This window comes from Sarcophilus harrisii, chromosome 6, assembly GCF_902635505.1.
Source record: "Sarcophilus harrisii chromosome 6, mSarHar1.11, whole genome shotgun sequence".
In the NCBI taxonomy this organism is placed as follows: domain Eukaryota; kingdom Metazoa; phylum Chordata; class Mammalia; order Dasyuromorphia; family Dasyuridae; genus Sarcophilus; species Sarcophilus harrisii.
In genome coordinates this window covers 169,680,632-169,699,534 of record NC_045431.1, presented here as the reverse complement: position 1 = coordinate 169,699,534, position 18,903 = coordinate 169,680,632, and the positions used below count along the sequence as shown (strand labels likewise).

General features: G+C 36.2%; 1 protein-coding gene across 1 annotated transcript in view; it reads right to left on the bottom strand.

The window, feature by feature from the left end:
* Positions 1-18,903, bottom strand: part of NUDT6 (nudix hydrolase 6) — a 44,420-nt gene that overhangs the window by 24,591 nt on the left and 926 nt on the right. The window contains 1 exon segment of the mRNA XM_031941364.1: positions 15,436-15,639. Coding sequence (XP_031797224.1) covers positions 15,436-15,639 — 204 coding nt within the window.

Genomic DNA, 18,903 nt, shown 5'->3' with positions numbered 1-18,903 from the left:
TGTCTCTCCTGTTAGATTATAAGCTCCTTGAGGGTAGAGATTGTCATTTGTCATTCTTTGTATTCCCACTCCTTAGAAGAGTTTCTGGCACATGGTAGGTACTTAACAAATACTTGTTAACTGTTTGGCTGAATCATTGTATTCTGGAATTGGCTCTAGTCAGGCCTGGCCCACAACACTCATGGACCATAAAATTCAATAAAAACAAACATACATACAATAAGATTAAAATGCAATTTACTAAAACAGACGCTGTTTTTTTGCATTTGCCAAGATGAAAATGTTGGGTCCAGAAGGACATTTCGCAGGGCAATGAGAATTCCACTATACTTTAGGAACACATATTTCTCATGAAATGCCTTTTTTTTTTTTTTTTTTTTTGCGCTTCCAATCCTTTGAACCAATCAAATCCTGAGGGCAACCTCAGGCAACAGAATGCTGAATTTGGAGTCAGAATAATCCAACTTCAAATCCTGTCTTTTACTAGCTACATTACCCTGAACAAATCACTTAACTCACAATCTCAGTGTTTCATCTGTAAAATGGGGATAATAATAGTATCTACCTCATGGGGTATTGTGATGAACAAATGAGATTTTTAGACCTTGAGGCATTATGTAAATGCTAGTTATTACTATCATCACTATTGCTATAATTCTTCTTGCCTCTATAAAAGAGATTCTCCTCCTGTTCCTTAATGCCAGGGTCCCCCAAATCATTCCAGGGTCCCTATCACCATGTAAATCACCTTAAGACCCTTCCCCTTCCTAAAGTATCACTAATTGCACATTCAGATTCTGGGAGCTGGGACTCTAAACTCTGATAATCAGAGGTTGACAATATAATTATATAATATATCATATAATCAATTTGCCCTTTGCCTCCAGAAGCAGTTCAAGAACTAGATAGGATCATTCATAGTGATTTTCAAAGGTATATTTTTTATATTTCATAAGGTGATTACCACATATGAGTTTATATGGGTAGAGGGAAATATCATGTAAATATGTAGCTACTTGCAAGATAACTCATAAATTAGACGGAAGGTACTGGCACAAGAGAGACTGGGAAGGGCCTTCTGTACACAGTGAGATCTGAGCTGAAACTTGGTGGAAACCAGGGATTCTAAGAGGAGGGGGTGAGCCAAGAAAGCATTCCAAGCTCTGTGGACAGCCAGTGCAAAGGCACCAAGATGGGAGATGGAGCAAAAAGGATCTGTCGCCATCTTGTCCAACCAGATCTTGAAAAGAATCATCATTGTTGTATACCTGACACGTGATTTTTCTTCTGTTTGAAGGATGGAGGAAGAACATAACTGCCTCCAGAACCCCTTCTCCATTTAGTGAGTTCTGACCCTACTAGGTAACGTTCATAAGGGGCAATTGGCACAGTGAAGGTAGTAAACCCTTAATCTTGTTGGGTTGAATTAGTGGTGAATTCTAGTAGAAAGAACACTTGATATGGAGGCGAAAAACTGGGTTCAAGTATCTCTTAGTGACTGTGTGGGGTTGGGCAATTCTGCTAAGCTCTCTGGGCCTGAAAGTCCCAGAGAAATGAGGGTAAAGTACTGGACAATTTCCAGCCTCTAAAGGACATGATCCTACAAATAATATGAAACAGAATTGGGGCAAGTACCTAGAAGAGGCATGAATAAGGCTCTAGAAATGTTTATGACAGGAAGTTACTTTTGGATGGGGGATCAAGAAAGTCTTGAAATCAGAAAGACTAGACTTCAAATCCTTATTCTGACACTTACTATCTGTAGAACTGTGGATAAGTCAGTTAATTTCTCTGAACCTCTGTTTCTTCATTTATAAAATGGGGGAAAGACTTCCTGAAGTATATACTTCAAAAGTCTGTTGTGAGACTCAAATGAAATAAAACAGATGATTTATAAATTTTAAAGAGTCATAGACAGGTCAATCATGCTTAACAATAAGAATAACACATTTTCATACTTTTTACAGTGTTGGGAATGTTTAAAAATGGACCCCCCCTCTTTGAAATTATATTAAGAAAATGACTAAAATGACCAAACTCTTCGACAGACATCTCATTGCTGGGCATATATTCTGAGGAAATTAATGACAAAAAGAAAGGACTTATTTACACCAAAATATTAATAGGAGCACTTTTTTGTAATAGCAAAGAACTAGAATGAAAATACATGCCCATCAATTTGAGGAATGGTGAAACAAGTTGTGGCAGAAGTGGAATATTACTGAATTTTCAGAAACAATGACTGAAGAATTCAGAGAAGGCTAAGAAGGTTCATAAGGATTGATACAAAGTGAAATCAGCAGAACCAGGAAAACAGGACTCTGGTTATTATAAATGGAAAGAACAGCAAACAACTGAATAGTAATTACAATGATAAAGCTTGTTGCTGGAATTAGGATTTGTCTCCTGATTACAAACCCAGTGCTGTACTAGGTAAAACAGTTTTTTCTTAAAGAAAAACAACCTGGTTTGTATCATTAAAGTAGTTTTTAAAAACCATCAAGGAATCAATAGTGAGATTGTAAGCTCTCTATCAGAAAACATGCTTTCTATTCTATTTGACTTTGCAATGATGTTTTTCCCTGGAGGAAACAGTATAAGCAAAATACTAAAATGAAGACACACCTTTAAAATTCAGTAATCTAGCATATTTATCAGATGGTCAAATTTTTAGTTCATTTTTGAAGGTTTTAAGACCTAGGGAAAAATCAGGTACCATGAAATCAAAATGTGAGCTCCCCCTGGTGGTCCTAATTTGAAAGCTAAAGGTCTAATACTGTATAGTAGTCATAATTAGAATGATATTCCAATCTCAACCATGATGTTAAGATGTTTTCAAGGAACCAGATGGTGACATATCACCATCTTCTAGACAAAGTCAATAATTTTGGGTCCATGGGGGAAAAAATTACAGCTTTATTTTCACTAACTTATAATTGAAATTTAGTACTTCAGTTATTTTAAAACATTATTGTGAAAAGGGATGTTTGTTTTGTCAGATTGCCAAAAGATTCCAAAAGAAAAGACAGATAAGGAATTCTTGGGCCACATAATCTCTGATTCCCTTTTAAACTTTTAATTTACCATTATATAATCCCAAATGTCCCAAAAGTCTTCAGAGCAGTTTTAAGCACTTAATCTCTTAAAATTTATAAAGAAAAAAAAAATTAAAAACTGAGTATTATATTTTCTGAGGTAGAAGTCTTAATTGTTCCATAGGAAAGTTAAAGAGCTTGGAATAAGGATTAGGGCTCGCTTACTATACTCTGTATTTAGCCAGAAAAGTCAGGTTCTTGCTCACACAGTAATAGATTGCTGCTGTTCTTTGTTGTTTTTCTGGTGTGTCCCACTCTTGGTAATTCCATGGACCACAGCACACCAGACCTTTCTATATTCCATTATCTCTCAAAATATGTCTAGGTTCACATTCATTGTTTCCATGACACTATTTATCCATCTCATCCTCTGTTCCTTTTTCCTTCAATCTTTCCTAATATTGGGATCTTCCAATGAATCGTATCTTCTCTTTATATGGCCAAAGTATTTAAGTTTCAGTTCCAATCCTTCCAGTGAATAGCTTAATATCTTTTAAGTATTGACTAATTTGATATTGCTGTCCAAGGGACTCTCAAAAATCTTCTCCAGTGCCACAATTCAAAAGCATTGATTCAGGCTAGGCTTAAACATCAAATGGAAAAAGCCAATGCCATTTTCTGATTGCTGATCAGCAATCACTAATCACTGATTGCTGTTCATTGATTTGATACACTCCCTGGTAACAGATTCTTTCATGAGCTGGATGGTCTTGGAGCAGATTTTGTGGTTCATATCCACAGAAATATGGAGCAGAAAAATTAGAAGCTTGGATTCTTTGGGGTCCATAACCATCCAATAAGCTTGCTAGATAGAGGTAGCATCAATTTACTAATAAGTTTTTACTGAGAATCCATTGTATATATAAGGGATATGCTGGGCATTATGGGGGAAAGGCAAAGGCTTAATGAGATCACACACAAACACATTCACAGAGAGAGATAATTAATGGCATAATGTAAAATATGCAACAATCAAGTGAGTGGTACAAGCTAATAAAATCAAAAAGATTTAGCCCCAAGGGTATGTTGATAAATATTTAATAATCAGCTTTCTGGGAGGAAAAGTACATGTTACATATTTTAAAGTTTAATTTCATTATCAACATTTTTTCCATCATTTTCTTAAGATTAAACAATCAAGAAAATGACATCAAGCCCTGCCTTGCAGTGTTTGCTGATTTCTGGGGTACAAATGTTCATAATGAAAATTGACTATCAGCTTTCACTAGTCAGTTTGAACTGGAGCCAGCTCATGGTTTGGCCTAGAGAAGGAGCTCATAAATTGACAAAGGTAGGGTTAGGATTAAATAGAGGGTCTATTAGAGTTTAGTCTATAGAGTTCATCTGGTGCAGAGGCATATTGATCAAGTGTCCATGGAAACACTTCAGAAAGTCTATATATCTGAATGGGGGAAAAAAAGGAAATCTTGATTTTACCACAATTGTTTCCCATTATAATCCTATGTATATTTTTATATATTTGAAAATATGATCCTGATAAAGAGTCCACAGGCTTTACCCTACTGCTAGAGGGAGCCATGACACCAAAAAGATGAAGAATCTCTTATCTAATCAATCGTTTTCATTTTGCAGATGAGGAAACTGAGATTAGAAGAGAAGAAAGGTCTTTCTCAAGTTAATATAATTAGTAGAAAGACTGGGATTTGGACAAGGGCAGTGTTATAAAATGAATAGAACACTGTCCTTGGAGCTGCCTGACCAGACAATAACCTCAGGCTATCAGAAGCTGACCTACATGGGTAGAGGGAATGGTGTTTCTCCTGGGGGGGCTGCCATCAGTGAAATCTCAGATCTCTATTTATCTTTCTGCAGCACTACAGCCAAAGTACAAAGTGAGGTTTCAAAGAATGTGGATGAAATACAATGATGAACCCTACTGACAAGTTTAATCTGTATGAGGCCATGCTGACCTTTCTGTGGGGAAGGCAAATATGTTGGGATCCAGACCTTGTTAAATGCCTTGCAATTAATGTGGTGAGGAGGGAAGATATTTGGGTACATGCCATGTGGAAGTTGTTATAGTGTCATTATTATAATTATGAAATTACACTTTCAGAAATGAAGTAATTGAGCTGAGATTTCTGAGTGTGATTGTTGATGTCAACAAAGGTAGTAGAGGCAGAATAATTATGTTAACTCTATGATTTGGTGCATAAAAATAGAGTAAACTACTCAACTGGGGCTCACTTGAACAATTAGTGTCTTCATTAATCTGAGAATTGGCTGGTCTACTTTAAGGGTCCAACATTAACAATATGAGGTGTAAAGAGATATATTTTATTCTGTGACTTATGGAAGTCTTCTTGCCTGTGCTGTTAAGTGCTAAAAGGATTAAAGAGAGAGATTTAACTTTTGATTAGTTTTGGTCAGTCAAAAAGTCTTCATGGAATAACCTGGACATTGTTATTCAATAGATTCAGTTGTGTCCTTCCTCTTCAAGAATCCATTTGGAAGTTTCCTTAGCAAAGATACTGGAATGGTTTGCTATTTCCTTCTCCAGGTCATTTTATACATGAGGAAACTGAGGCAAAAGGTGATTTGCCCAAGCCTGCATAGTAAAGAAATATCTGAGGTAGGTGTTGAACTCACAACTTCCTGACACTAGGACCACTATCCATTGTGTTAATTTGTTGTTGGATTATGAAGACACTCAACTGCCATACTAAGAAACTGTGACTTTTTCTTGTAGATGATAGGGAATCATTAAATTGTTTTGAGCAGCAGAGTGATATAGTAAAAGGAAAAGCAACAGAAATTATACTAAATCTGATAGTAATATATAAATGAGGGTGAAGGAAAGAGGGACCACAAACTAGGAAATGAGTTAAGGAGTTATTGCAATCTTCCAGGTGAAAGAGTAGCAGGGACTTAAATTTAAATGATGTCAAATGGAAAAGAAGGGACGGATTTGAGAAATGAAGAAAAAATTAGTAGGATGAAAAAGTTACTAAGAGATTATATTCAAGAAGTGAGGGAAATGAACAAATCACAAATGACTCTGATGCTTTAAACCTAGGAAAAAATGATGGTCAACCTGACAAAAAGGAACAATTCTGTGAGAGCATGGATCTCAACTCCATGAAATAAGGTCCTTTCCAGTGGTACTTAACATTATAAAAGACAGCATCAATCCATTTATTTGTACTGATCCAGTAATTACTCAAGTTGTGTCTATTCCCATCTAGGTGGAGATGGGAGAAACTGGTTGATGTCCATGTGATAACTGGTACCCTAATTCTGCAGTGAGTATGCTCACTCACCTCAAATCCTCACATATATAATAGAGAAGTATTTAAGGAATTAGTTACATTTAATCCATCCAGGCTATCCATAATTACAGGGTCTAAAGATCATAGATTCAGATATGGAAGGAATCTTAAAGATGATCTAATCCTAGCCCTTTTGACAGATAAGGAAACTGAGGTACAGAGAATGGCTTATCTTGTTCAAATTCATAAAGGGTGGGCGCGGAGCCAAGATGGCGGAGAAGACACACGCGACTTTCTAAGCTCTTCTCTTACCCTCTTTATCAATATTATATCGAGCCTCAAAAATAGTCTTGACTGCTACAATTCGTAAAGATAAGAAATAGAACAACTCACCGGCCGAAGAAAATCTGCAGTCTCGCCAAAAAAGGTTGGTTCCGGGGCCAGGGGGGAGATCGGCGCAGACAGGGAGAGAAATTAGGTTCCGAGGAGAGTCTCAAACCGAGGGAGAAAGCACAGATCTCAGCACAAGCGCGCAGCCCCAACCCGCAGTAAGGGCTTTTCCTTGGGGCAGTTGTGACCCTGCACCGCAGGAGGACGCAGCCCGGGTTAGCCTCCAATCTGCACAGTGGGGAGCTCGGCTTGGGGCCATAAGAGCTTTTCCAGGGCCGATTTGCATTGGGCAGAGACACTGGGGCAGAGTTCCGGGCGGTCTGCAGTCTGCGCTCAGCTGCTAATACTCACAGTCCCACAAGAGGCTCCGGCCTGGGGCAGTGACACTTTCACCACTTAGTCTCTAGCCTAGGGCAATCGATAATCCACTCAGCCCTACTAAGCAGTTTGATAGCTCGGCCAGTGCTGAATCCACTTCCTGTTGGGGGAAGGGAAAACTCTCACTCGGAGCACTCCCATACCTTGGAGCCGGAAATCGGTTTACATCTCTCCCTGCTCTGCAGAGGAAGCTGGTAACCCCCTTGCCTAGGAGACCTACCCTAAAGGCTTTAAAACATGAATAAAAAGATGAAAAGAACAATCGACAGCTTCTATGCAGAAAAAGAGCAGGTCAGCAAACCTGAAGAGACCTCAAACAGCAAAAATGCATCAGACTGTCCTCCTTTACATAATGCTCTCATAGAAGAGACCATTAAAAGTCTCAAAAGAGAGTTAGAAGATAAATGGGGAAAGGAAAGAGAAGCCTTACAAGAGAGCAACAACTTCCTGAAATACGAATTGGAAAAGTTAAAAAATTCCCAGGAAGTGCAGGGAAACAAAATTGGTGAATTGGAAAAAATAAAAAAATCTCAGGAAAGTAAGAATTGTGAATTGGAAAAAATAAAGAATTCACTAGAAAGTAGGATTTGTGAATTGGAAAAGACAAAGAACTTGCAAGAAAGTAGGATCTGTGAATTGGAAAAAGAAAATAATTCACTAAAAAAAAAAATTAGTGAAATGGAAAAAAATTCCACAGACCAAAACAATACATTCAAAAACTCAATTGGACATATACAGAAAGAAGTAAAAAAAGCTAATGAAGAAAATAATTCTTTAAAAATTAGAACTGAACAAATAGAAACTAATGATTCATTGAGACAGCAAGAATCAGTCAAGCAAAAACAAAAAAATGACAAACTGGAAAAAACCATGAATTATCTACTTGCAAAAACGACAGACTTGGAAAATAGATCTAGGAGAGATAATCTGAGGATTATTGGACTTTCTGAAAACTATGATGAAAAAAAGAGCCTAGATACTATTTTACAAGAAATCATCAAAGAGAACTGCCCAGATGTAATAGAATCAGAAGGTAAAATAGGCATTGAAAGAATTCATCGAACACCTTCTGAAAGAAACCCTAAAATAAAAACCCCAAGGAATATTGTGGCAAAATTTCAGAACTATCAGATTAAGGAAAAAATTTTACAAGCAGCCAAAAAAAAACCATTTAAATACCGAGGTGCCACAATAAGGATCACCCAAGATCTGGCTGCCTCTACATTAAAGGAAAGAAGGGCCTGGAATATGATATTCCGAAAGGCACAAGAACTTGGGATGCAGCCAAGAATAAACTACCCAGCTAAGCTGAGCATTTTCTTCCAGGGAAGAAGATGGACATTTAATGAAACAAATGAATTCCATTTGTTTCTGAAGAAAAAACCAGAACTAAACAAAAAATTTGATCTCCAAGCATAGAACTCAAGAGATGCAGAAAAGGTAAAAATAACTCTTGAGAATTGTATTTCTGTTGTGGATATACAAAAAGAATACATGTATAATTTGATTGTACTGATATAACATAAAAAAGGGAAGTAGATATGGAAAAGGGATGATGGCAGAATAAGGTGGGAAGGAGGGATAAAAAGAGGGAAACCACATCCCACAAAGAGGCTAAGGAAACTTATCATATCTGAGGGAATTTAGAGAGGGGGAGGAACATTGTGTGAATCTTACTCTCATCAGAGTTGGCTCAAAGAAAAAATAATTGACATTTGTTTTAGAGAAAATTCTCTCTCGCCTCATTAAAAACGGGGGAGAGGAAAAGGGAAAAGAAAAAGAGTAATAAGGGAAGGAAGGGGGAAAGACTCAAAGGGGGGGAGGGAGGGATTATAAAGAGGATAAGTATCGTGATACAAGAGGGGTACATAAGTTTAAAAGGGGGAAAGAGGGTTGGGGGAGGCAAGAATAAGTAAAGCACAATCTGGGGTTATTAGGATGGCAGGAAATACAGATTTAGTAATTCTAACCGTAAATGTGAATGGGATGAACTCCCCCATAAAGAGGAGGCAGATAGCAGACTGGATCAAAAGTCAGAACCCTACAATATGTTGTTTACAAGAAACACATTTAAAGCAGGGGGATACATATAGAGTAAAGGTAAAAGGCTGGAGCAAAATCTATTATGCTTCAGGTGAAGTCAAAAAAGCAGGGGTAGCCATCCTTATCTCAGATCAAGCAAAAGTAAAAATTGATCTAATTAAAAGAGATAAGGAAGGAAACTACATCCTGCTAAAGGGTAGCATAAACAACGAAGCAATATCAATATTAAACATATATGCACCAAGTGGTATGGCACTCAACTTCCTAAAGGAGAAGTTAAGAGAGTTGCAAGAAGAAATAGACAACAAAACTGTAATAGTAGGAGATCTCAACCTTGCACTCTCAGAATTAGACAAATCAAACCACAAAACAAATAAGAAAGAAATTAAAGAAGTAAATAGAATATTAGAAAAATTAGGTATGTTGGATCTTTGGAGAAAATTGAATGGAGATAGAAGGGAATATACTTTCTTCTCAGCAGTTCATGGAACCTATTCAAAAATTGACCATATATTAGGACATAAAGACCTCAAAATTAAATGCAAGAAAGCAGAAATAGTAAATGCTTTCTTTTCAGATCATGATGCAATAAAAACTACATTCAACAAAAAGTTAGGGGGAAATAGACCAAAAAGTAATTGGAAACTAAACAATCTCATCTTAAAGAATGATTGGGTGAAGCAGCAAATTATAGATACAATTAATAATTTCACTCAAGATAATGACAATGATGAGACATCATACCAAAATTTGTGGGATGCAGCCAAAGCGGTAATAAGAGGGAATTTTATATCCTTAGAGGCTTACTTGAATAAAACAGAGAAAGAAAAGATTAATGAATTGGGCTTGCAACTAAAAAAACTAAAAAAAGACCAAATTAAAAACCCCCAATCAAATACTAAATTGGAAATTCTAAAATTAAAAGGAGAAATTAAAAATATTGAAAGTAAAAAAACTATTGAACTAATTAATAAAACTAAGAGTTGGTTCTATGAAAAAGCCAATAAAATAGATAAGCCTTTGGTAAATCTGATTAGAAAAAGGAGGGAGGAAAATGAAATTAGTAGTCTTAAAAATGAAAAGGGAGAACTTTCCACCAATGAAGAGGAAATTAGAGAAATAATAAGGAGTTATTTTGCTCAACTTTATGCCAATAAATTTGATAACCTAAGTGAAATGGATGACTACCTCCAAAAATACAGACTTCCCAGACTAACAGAGGAAGAAGTAAATTGCTTGAATAGTCCCATTTCAGAAAAAGAAATAGAACAGGCAATTAAACAACTCCCTAAGAAAAAATCCCCAGGACCAGATGGATTTACATGTGAATTTTACCAAACATTTAAAGAACAATTGGCCCCAATGCTATATAAATTATTTGATAAAATAGGGAATGAAGGAGTCCTACCAAATTCCTTCTATGACACAGACATGGTACTGATACCTAAACCAGGTAGGCTGAAAACAGAGAAAGAAAATTATAGACCAATCTCCCTAATGAATATTGATGCTAAAATCTTAAATAAGATATTAGCAAAAAGACTACAGAAAATCATCTCCAAGATAATACACTATGATCAAGTAGGATTTATACCAGGAATGCAGGGCTGGTTCAATATTAGGAAAACTATCAATATAATTGGCCATGTTAATAACCAAATTAACAAAAACCATATGATCATCTCAATAGATGCAGAAAAAGCATTTGATAAAATCCAACATCCATTCCTATTAAAAACACTTGAGAGTATAGGAATAAATGGACTTTTCCTTAAAATAATCAGCAGCATCTATTTAAAACCATCAGTAAGCATCATATGTAATGGAGACAAACTGCAACCATTCCCAATAAGATCTGGAGTGAAACAAGGTTGCCCACTATCACCGTTACTATTTAATATTGTATTAGAAACGCTAGCTATAGCAATAAGAGCTGAGAAAGAGATTAAAGGAATAAGAATAGGCAATGAGGAAGCCAAATTATCACTCTTTGCCGATGACATGATGGTATACTTAGAGAACCCCAGAGATTCTGCTAAAAAGTTATTAGAAATAATCCACAACTTTAGCAAAGTTGCTGGTTATAAAATAAACCCACATAAGTCATCAGCATTCTTATATATCACTAACAAAATCCAACAGTCAGAGTTACAAAGAGAAATTCCATTTAAAGTAACTACTGATAATATAAAATATTTAGGAATCTATCTGCCAAGGGAAAATCAGAAACTTTATGAGCAAAATTACAGACCACTTTTCACACAAATTAAGTCTGATCTAACCAATTGGAAAAATATTAAATGCTCTTGGATAGGGCGAGCAAATATAATAAAGATGACAATATTACCTAAACTAATCTATTTATTTAGCGCTATACCAATCAGACTCCCAAAAAACTATTTTAATGACCTAGAAAAAATAACAACAAAGTTCATATGGAAAAACAAAAGGTCAAGAATTTCAAGGGAATTAATGAAAAAAAAATCAAATGATGGTGGCTTAGCTGTACCAGATCTAAAATTATATTATAGAGCAGCAGTTACCAAAACTATTTGGTATTGGCTAAGGAATAGATTAGTTGATCAGTGGAATAGATTAGGTTCAAGGGATAAAACAGTCAACAAATATAGCAACCTAGTCTTTGACAAACCCAAAGATCCCAGCTTTTGGGATAAGAACTTACTGTTTGATAAAAATTGCTGGGAAAATTGGAAACTAATATGGCAGAAACTAGGCATTGATCCATACTTAACGCCGTACACCAAGATAAGGTCAAAATGGGTTCATGACCTCGGCATAAAGAATGAAATTATTAATAAATTAGAGGAACATAGGATAGTTTACCTCTCAGACCTGTGGAAGGGGAAGGTCTTTATGACCAAAGCAGAACTAGAGATCATTACTGATCACAAAATAGAAAATTTCGATTATACCAAACTGAAAAGTTTTTGTACAAACAAAACTAATGCAGACAAGATTAGAAGGGAAGCAATAAACTGGGAAAATATTTTTACAGTCAAAGGTTCTGATAAAGGCCTCATTTCCAAAATATATAGAGAATTAACTCTAATTTATAAAAAATCAAGCCATTCTCCAATTGAAAAATGGTCAAAGGATATGAACAGACAATTCTCAGATGAAGAAATTGAAACTATTTCTAGTCATATGAAAAGATGCTCCAAGTCATTATTAATCAGAGAAATGCAAATTAAGACAACTCTAAGATACCACTACACACCTGTCAGATTGGCTAAGATGACAGGAAAAAATAATGATGATTGTTGGAGGGGATGTGGGAAAACTGGGACATTGATTCATTGTTGGTGGAGTTGTGAACGAATCCAACCATTTTGGAGAGTAGTTTGGAACTATGCTCAAAAAGTTATCAAACTGTGCATACCCTTTGATCCAGCAGTGTTACTACTGGGATTATATCCCAAAGAGATTATAAAGAAGGGAAAGGGACCTGTATGTGCACGAATGTTTGTGGCAGCCCTTTTTGTAGTGGCTAGAAACTGGAAACTGAATGGATGTCCATCAGTTGGAGAATGGCTGAATAAATTGTGGTATATGAAAATTATGGAATATTACTGTTCTGTAAGAAATGACCAACAGGATGATTTCAGAAAGGCCTGGAGAGACTTACACGAACTGATGCTGAGTGAAATGAGCAGGACCAGGAGATCATTATATACTTCAACAACAATACTATATGATGACCAGTTCTGATGGACCAGGCCATCCTCAGCAACGAGATCAACCAAATCATTTCTAATGGAGCAGTAATGAACTGAACTAGCTATGCCCAGAAAAAGAACTCTGGGAGATGACTAAAAACCATTACATTGAATTCCCAATCCCTATATTTATGCACACCTGCATTTTTGATTTCCTTCACAAGCTAATTGTACAATATTTCAGAGTCTGATTCTTTTTGTACAGCAAAATAACGTTTTGGTCATGTATACTTATTGTGTATCTAATTTATATTTTAATATATTTAACATCTACTGGTCATCCTGCCATCTAGGGGAGGGGGTGGGGGGGTAAGAGGTGAAAAATTGGAACAAGAGGTTTGGCAATTGTTAATGCTGTAAAGTTACCCATGTATATATATCCTGTAAATTAAAGGCTATTAAATAAAAAAAAAAAAAAAAAAAAAAAAAAAAAAAAAAACAAAAACAAATTCATAAAGGGTGTGAATCAGAATTCACACCCAGTTCTCTGATAATATATCCTTTTTTAGAGTATCTTTAGTCTACATGAATACTTATTAATTAAAGGACTGAAAAGGATAGATCCAATCAGGGTAGATAAAAGTTTAGACTGGGATTATCCTCTAGAATCTCCACCCACAAAAATCATTTATTGTTGTTTACTTGTTTGTTTTTTCAGTCCTCTATGATTCTTCTTAACACCAATAGGGTTTTCTTGGCAAAGATACTGAAATGGTTTGCCATTTGCACCTCCAACTCATTTTCCAGATAAATGAGGCAAATGGGATGAAGTGACTTGTTCAGAATCATATAACTACGAAGTGTCTGAGGCTGGATTTGAATCAGGTCTTCTTGATTCCAGACACAATGGCTCTTTGCCACCTCACTGTCCAATGAATTACTAGGTATCCTTTAAAACGTATAATTTGTTAAAAGGGAAGTCTTCAACTCAGAATTTGGGGATAGCTGGGAAGTGAGTTTATGATAAGACATTTTAAAAAAGCAACAATAAAACACTTGTAAAATATACTGAAGGGAGGAAAACATAAATAGAACCCTTCTACTACCTTGACAAACAATATACACATAGCATCCTTTTTGGACTACTTCTTCAAGTCCACAGCAATAGGTTTGTAAGTTGAGTCCTCAGAAGAATGTCTATTCTCACATACTGCACTAGACACTCTAGAGTGTTTCACACTACTAAAATTATAACTCATGAGCCCACACTGGTGAGCTTCTCTTTAAAAGGAAGCCAGAGACACAATTGGCTCAAAGTTAAAGCATTTACTAAAATTGTATAATTAGAACAGTAGCTACAAAACATTTTCTTTTCCCGCTCTTCTCCCCCGCAAATCTGAAATATATTGGCTCACCAAAACACAAATCATTAAAAGAGTGGACAACATCTTAGATTACAACTAGGACTTGATCAAATAACAAAACCTGTAAGTGATCATATATTTAAATTTATACTTTTCAAAGTTATAATTATGTAAAATATGGTAACTAGGCTCCAGACCAATGGAAATCTGCAGAGTGGATTTGAATGATGAGACTACTTCAAAGGATTCATCATTCACATTAATCATGACCTAGCTGTACACTAAGCAGCATACATGATGGGAACACATGTGATCAAGCCAAATTTACATTTGGTTATAGCATTTGGATTTTTTTCCTCTCAGTGTCTTCACACTGCTCACAATCTAATAGGGAAGATAATAAGCTAAGTATATAATTACAACATAATATATAATGTTAATTATATATAATATACAACCATATATAATATATTACAATGGTATATACATATATATTTTATTAAATATCCTATTATAACATATATGATTGTTGTTGTTCAACTGTATGCGATGCTTCGTGACCATCTGGGTTTTTTTGGCAAAGACACTGGAATAGTTTGTCTTTTCCTTCTCCAGCTTATTTTACAGATGAGGAAACTAAAGCAAATGGAGTTAAGTAATTTGCCCTGGTCACACATCAAGTTAGTGGGTGAGGCTAGATTTGAATTCATGAAGATGAGTCTTATTGACTTAAAGCTTGACTATCCACGGCATCACCTAGCTGCCCACTATGTTATTATAATGTTATAGTAATATGTGATAAGTTAATGTAATATTTATATATGTTTGCTTCTTGTTCCCCATTAGATTGTGTTCTTCTTAAGAGAAGGGACCATCTTTTGTCTCTTTGTATTTGTCTTTTTGTATTAGCACAGTAGATACTAAATAAATGTTTTTTGATTGACTCAAATAGCAAAATCAGGATATGAAGACTAGTCCTTTGATTCTAAATCTAACCTCCTTTTCACTGTCCTACCAGGATTTGAACTTAGGCTTTCTGACCTCAAATACTTTGGTCTCTGCACATCACAGGCTACTTTGCTAATGTAGAAAAAATCCTGTAAAGCCTTTGGCACTCTGAGAATCTGTGGGCTGTTCCTTGAATGAAAGTTGCTCCTTCGGTAATCTTAGCTCCCAAAAGCTAGAAATCTGATGGATTTACAGTTCACCAAATTCTGCCAAAGGTGAGTTTGAGGAAATTGCTGGCTTAGACACTGACCTGCAACTCCTACTTGATGGGTGGTTTAGCCTGGCAAGCGGCTGGGTCCTTCCCCAAGCCAGAGGGTCATCAGGGATGCATCAGATTCTGCGTGGTGAAAGCGAAGGCCCAGGGAAGCCGCTGGACTTATAAACTGGCTTTGGAAGATAGGAATATGCAGCCAGACGGCTATTCTGCCCTCTGCTCGCCATTGCTGGATTGAGGCTGAAATTCAGAAGGATGAAACAAAAATAGTTGTAAAAATTCATTTTTATTATTTTTTGTTTTCACGGCACCTGTATTTCTCAATACCTCCTTCCTTCCTTCTCCTCCCAGAGGGCATGTCTTATACCAAAGAATAAAAAAGAAATAAACTAGCTGAATATAATCAACATATCAAAAATTTCTGATATTATAGGTAGTGTTTTATACCATAGACTTCCACCTTTGGAAAGAAAAGAGGGAGGAACTTGCTTATATTTTTTCCCTTGGGGCCAAGCTTGGCCACTTAATCTCACATTATTCAGCTCCAATGTGATGTTTCCATTTACTTAAAAAAAAAAAAAAAAAAACTTTTTTTAGATTTTTCATTTTAATCACTCATCTACATTTCCCCATCTATCTCTCTATTCCTGCCTCCCCAGAGAGTCATCTCTTGTAACAAAGAAAAAAAGGGTGAAAAACATTTCAGTAGAGTTGGCGTAACAGAAAAACTGACATTATATGCTGTATTTTCTATTCATTGTTTCCCATATCTACATGCTGTTGTTTATCCTTCATTCTTGAAGAGGACACCATGACATCATAAAGATGATTCTATGACCATTCTCACTTTCTCCTCCTGAGCCATTTAGGTTCAGTGGCAAGATACAGATCAGGATGACTCGAGATGGCCCTGGATATACTGGGAGACCTTGGCCTTTATAAAATAAAGTCTTTAGCAAGTCTCACTTTGATTTAGGCAATGCCCATTTCAGTGATAAAGGCTAGGTAAGAATTAGGCAAAGAATAGCCTGTTTTATCAAGTCAAATTAGATTAAAAGATAATCTCTTGGCCCATCCTTAGGGGAAAATAAAATCTTTTTTACTTAACTCTACTGCAGACACCTTCCTATTTAATTCAGATTTGAGTTATAAGTGTGGGAGAACAGACATTTTCCCATTCTGGGAAGAATGGGCTATGACTAGGCTGCTCCATTTCTGGAATGTCAGCCCAGAAATGCATTGTTACAAGTGACATTCTTTCTTCAGGCCCCTAATATTATTAGAAATCTTTTGTTGGAGTCATGTTGGAAAACATGGTGGGTTGTTCCAGTTTAGATGTATCGGTCTCCAAGATTAAAATTATATATATGTATACTATATATATATAAAATAATATACTTATATATGTGTGTAATATATTATTAATATAATACATTAGAATGGCTTAATTTCATGAAATTTATCTTATGTTTTTATTATATATTGCCATTTATTATAGTTATATAATTATCCCTAATTCTATTATTACATGTTGGAATCTTTAGAAAGTGTTAAGACATTGGAGTTAATTTAATCTTAGAGATATTTTGGGCCAGAACTTGAACTAGGTACTAAGTGGAACTGACTGAACAATGCTTGTGTTCACACCTTTAGAGAGCTCATAAGTATCTAAGTACTCAATGGAGTTCACAAGAGAATTCAGGGCTGGCTTAGTCTGAATTCACACCTCTCTCAGGACCAGAGAGCACTCTGGGAGATAACCCAGAATCCCTCTCCCTCCAGAAGGTGGAGTTAACCTTTAGGAGATCACATAAATAGAGGGAGTTTTAGAGCTTGGGACAGACTGGAGATTGAGAAGCCACGAGTCAGAGCTGACTGGAGGCTGAAGAAAGCAGAGGCAGAAGCCAAGAATTAAACGATAAAATTATTGATATAAATGACAGATTATATAGTAATAATGTAATTATAAAGTAACATTATTCATTGTATGTAAAAACTATGAGACTGACAAAAGACTAAATTGTAGTTGAGTTGTGTCTGACTCTTTGTGATCCCATTTGGGGTTTTCTTGGTAAGGACAGAAGAGGGTTTGCCTTTTCCTTCTTCATCTTTAAAATGAAGAACCTGAGGAAAATGGGGTTAAGTGACTTGCCCAGGATGATATAGCTAGTTAAGTGTCTGAAGTCAGATTTGAATTCAGGAAGATGAATCTTACTGATTCCAAATGTGGCACTCTATCCATTTTGCTACCCATAGCATACTACATTATTGGTTTTGTAAACATCACGTTAATATTACATGTCATAATAAAATGATTTTTTATAAGTATTATTAATTAGTATTCCATGTTATTAGACTATGGTTTTAGTTGGTCTGGCACACTTGTTAAGGAAAGAATTGCCCCACCTAAGATCTCTTAGTGAGATCTTAGTGAGCACTCACTTAGTGAGTGCTATTCCAGAAATGTAAATATAAAAAGGTGGAAGAGGTAGTGTATATTTGTGACTACAGCAAGTTGTATGATGTCTAGTATAAACATTTTGAGATAAAAGATCTGGATTTGAATTCTGCTTCTGTTACTATCCCTGAGATCTTGGACAAACCCCTTCCTTCTGAGTCTCACTCTTCCTCAGTTCAAAAAGGGGAATGGATGAGAGGAGTTGTTTCCCTCTGATGCTGAGGCCCCTGGGGGGTATGAAATTTAGAATTTGCAATGGGATTCAGTAACGTGGGGTGGGAAAGAGGGAGAAAGGGAGAGAAAGAAGTGAAAGGGAGAAGGACTGGGGAGAGGAAAGGAGGAATTGGAGCCTTGGAGACAGGAGGAACTGGGTTTGAGGCCTACCTCCAACACAAAGTAACTGTGTGGTCTTGGGCCAGTCACTGTTAAACTCAGTCATCTAATGAACTAAGATTTTAAGCTGAAGAGAAGGTTCTGAGCTGCACAGATAAAAGAAATTACTCACTGGGAAATCAGGGAATCCAGTCTCGATTGCTATTGGGAAAGTATCCAGTAGAAATAAAATGTTTTAGATAAAAGTTTGAAGCAATATCAGAATCCTCTGGAAAGAAGGTACAAAGGGGTCCTGCGAAGTGCTTTTATCCCCCCCAATTGCCTGTCTGGCTCGGGGTTGCCAAGGGTCCCCGTGTTTATAAAAAACAGTTTACTCATGTTATTCCATAGTCTTCCCAACGCCACCAGAATGAAGTATTTCAGATTATTAACAGCATATTACAAATGAGGAAACTGAGGCACAGAGTTTTTGGGGAGGTTGTTTTTGGTGTTTTTTGACTTGCTTGTTGGAACCCTAGCTAATGGTTAAGGTAGAATTTGGTCTTCCTGACTCCAAGTTCAGGGTTCTACACAACTTAGGTACCACTTCAACAACCCCAGATTCACGAGTGCTTAAAGCTGAATTGGGAGGGTTTAATAACAGGCCCTTTTTAGTTACACCTGAGGCACACCACCCAGAACAGCAGTGACTCGGACCATCCCGGGGGCTTCAA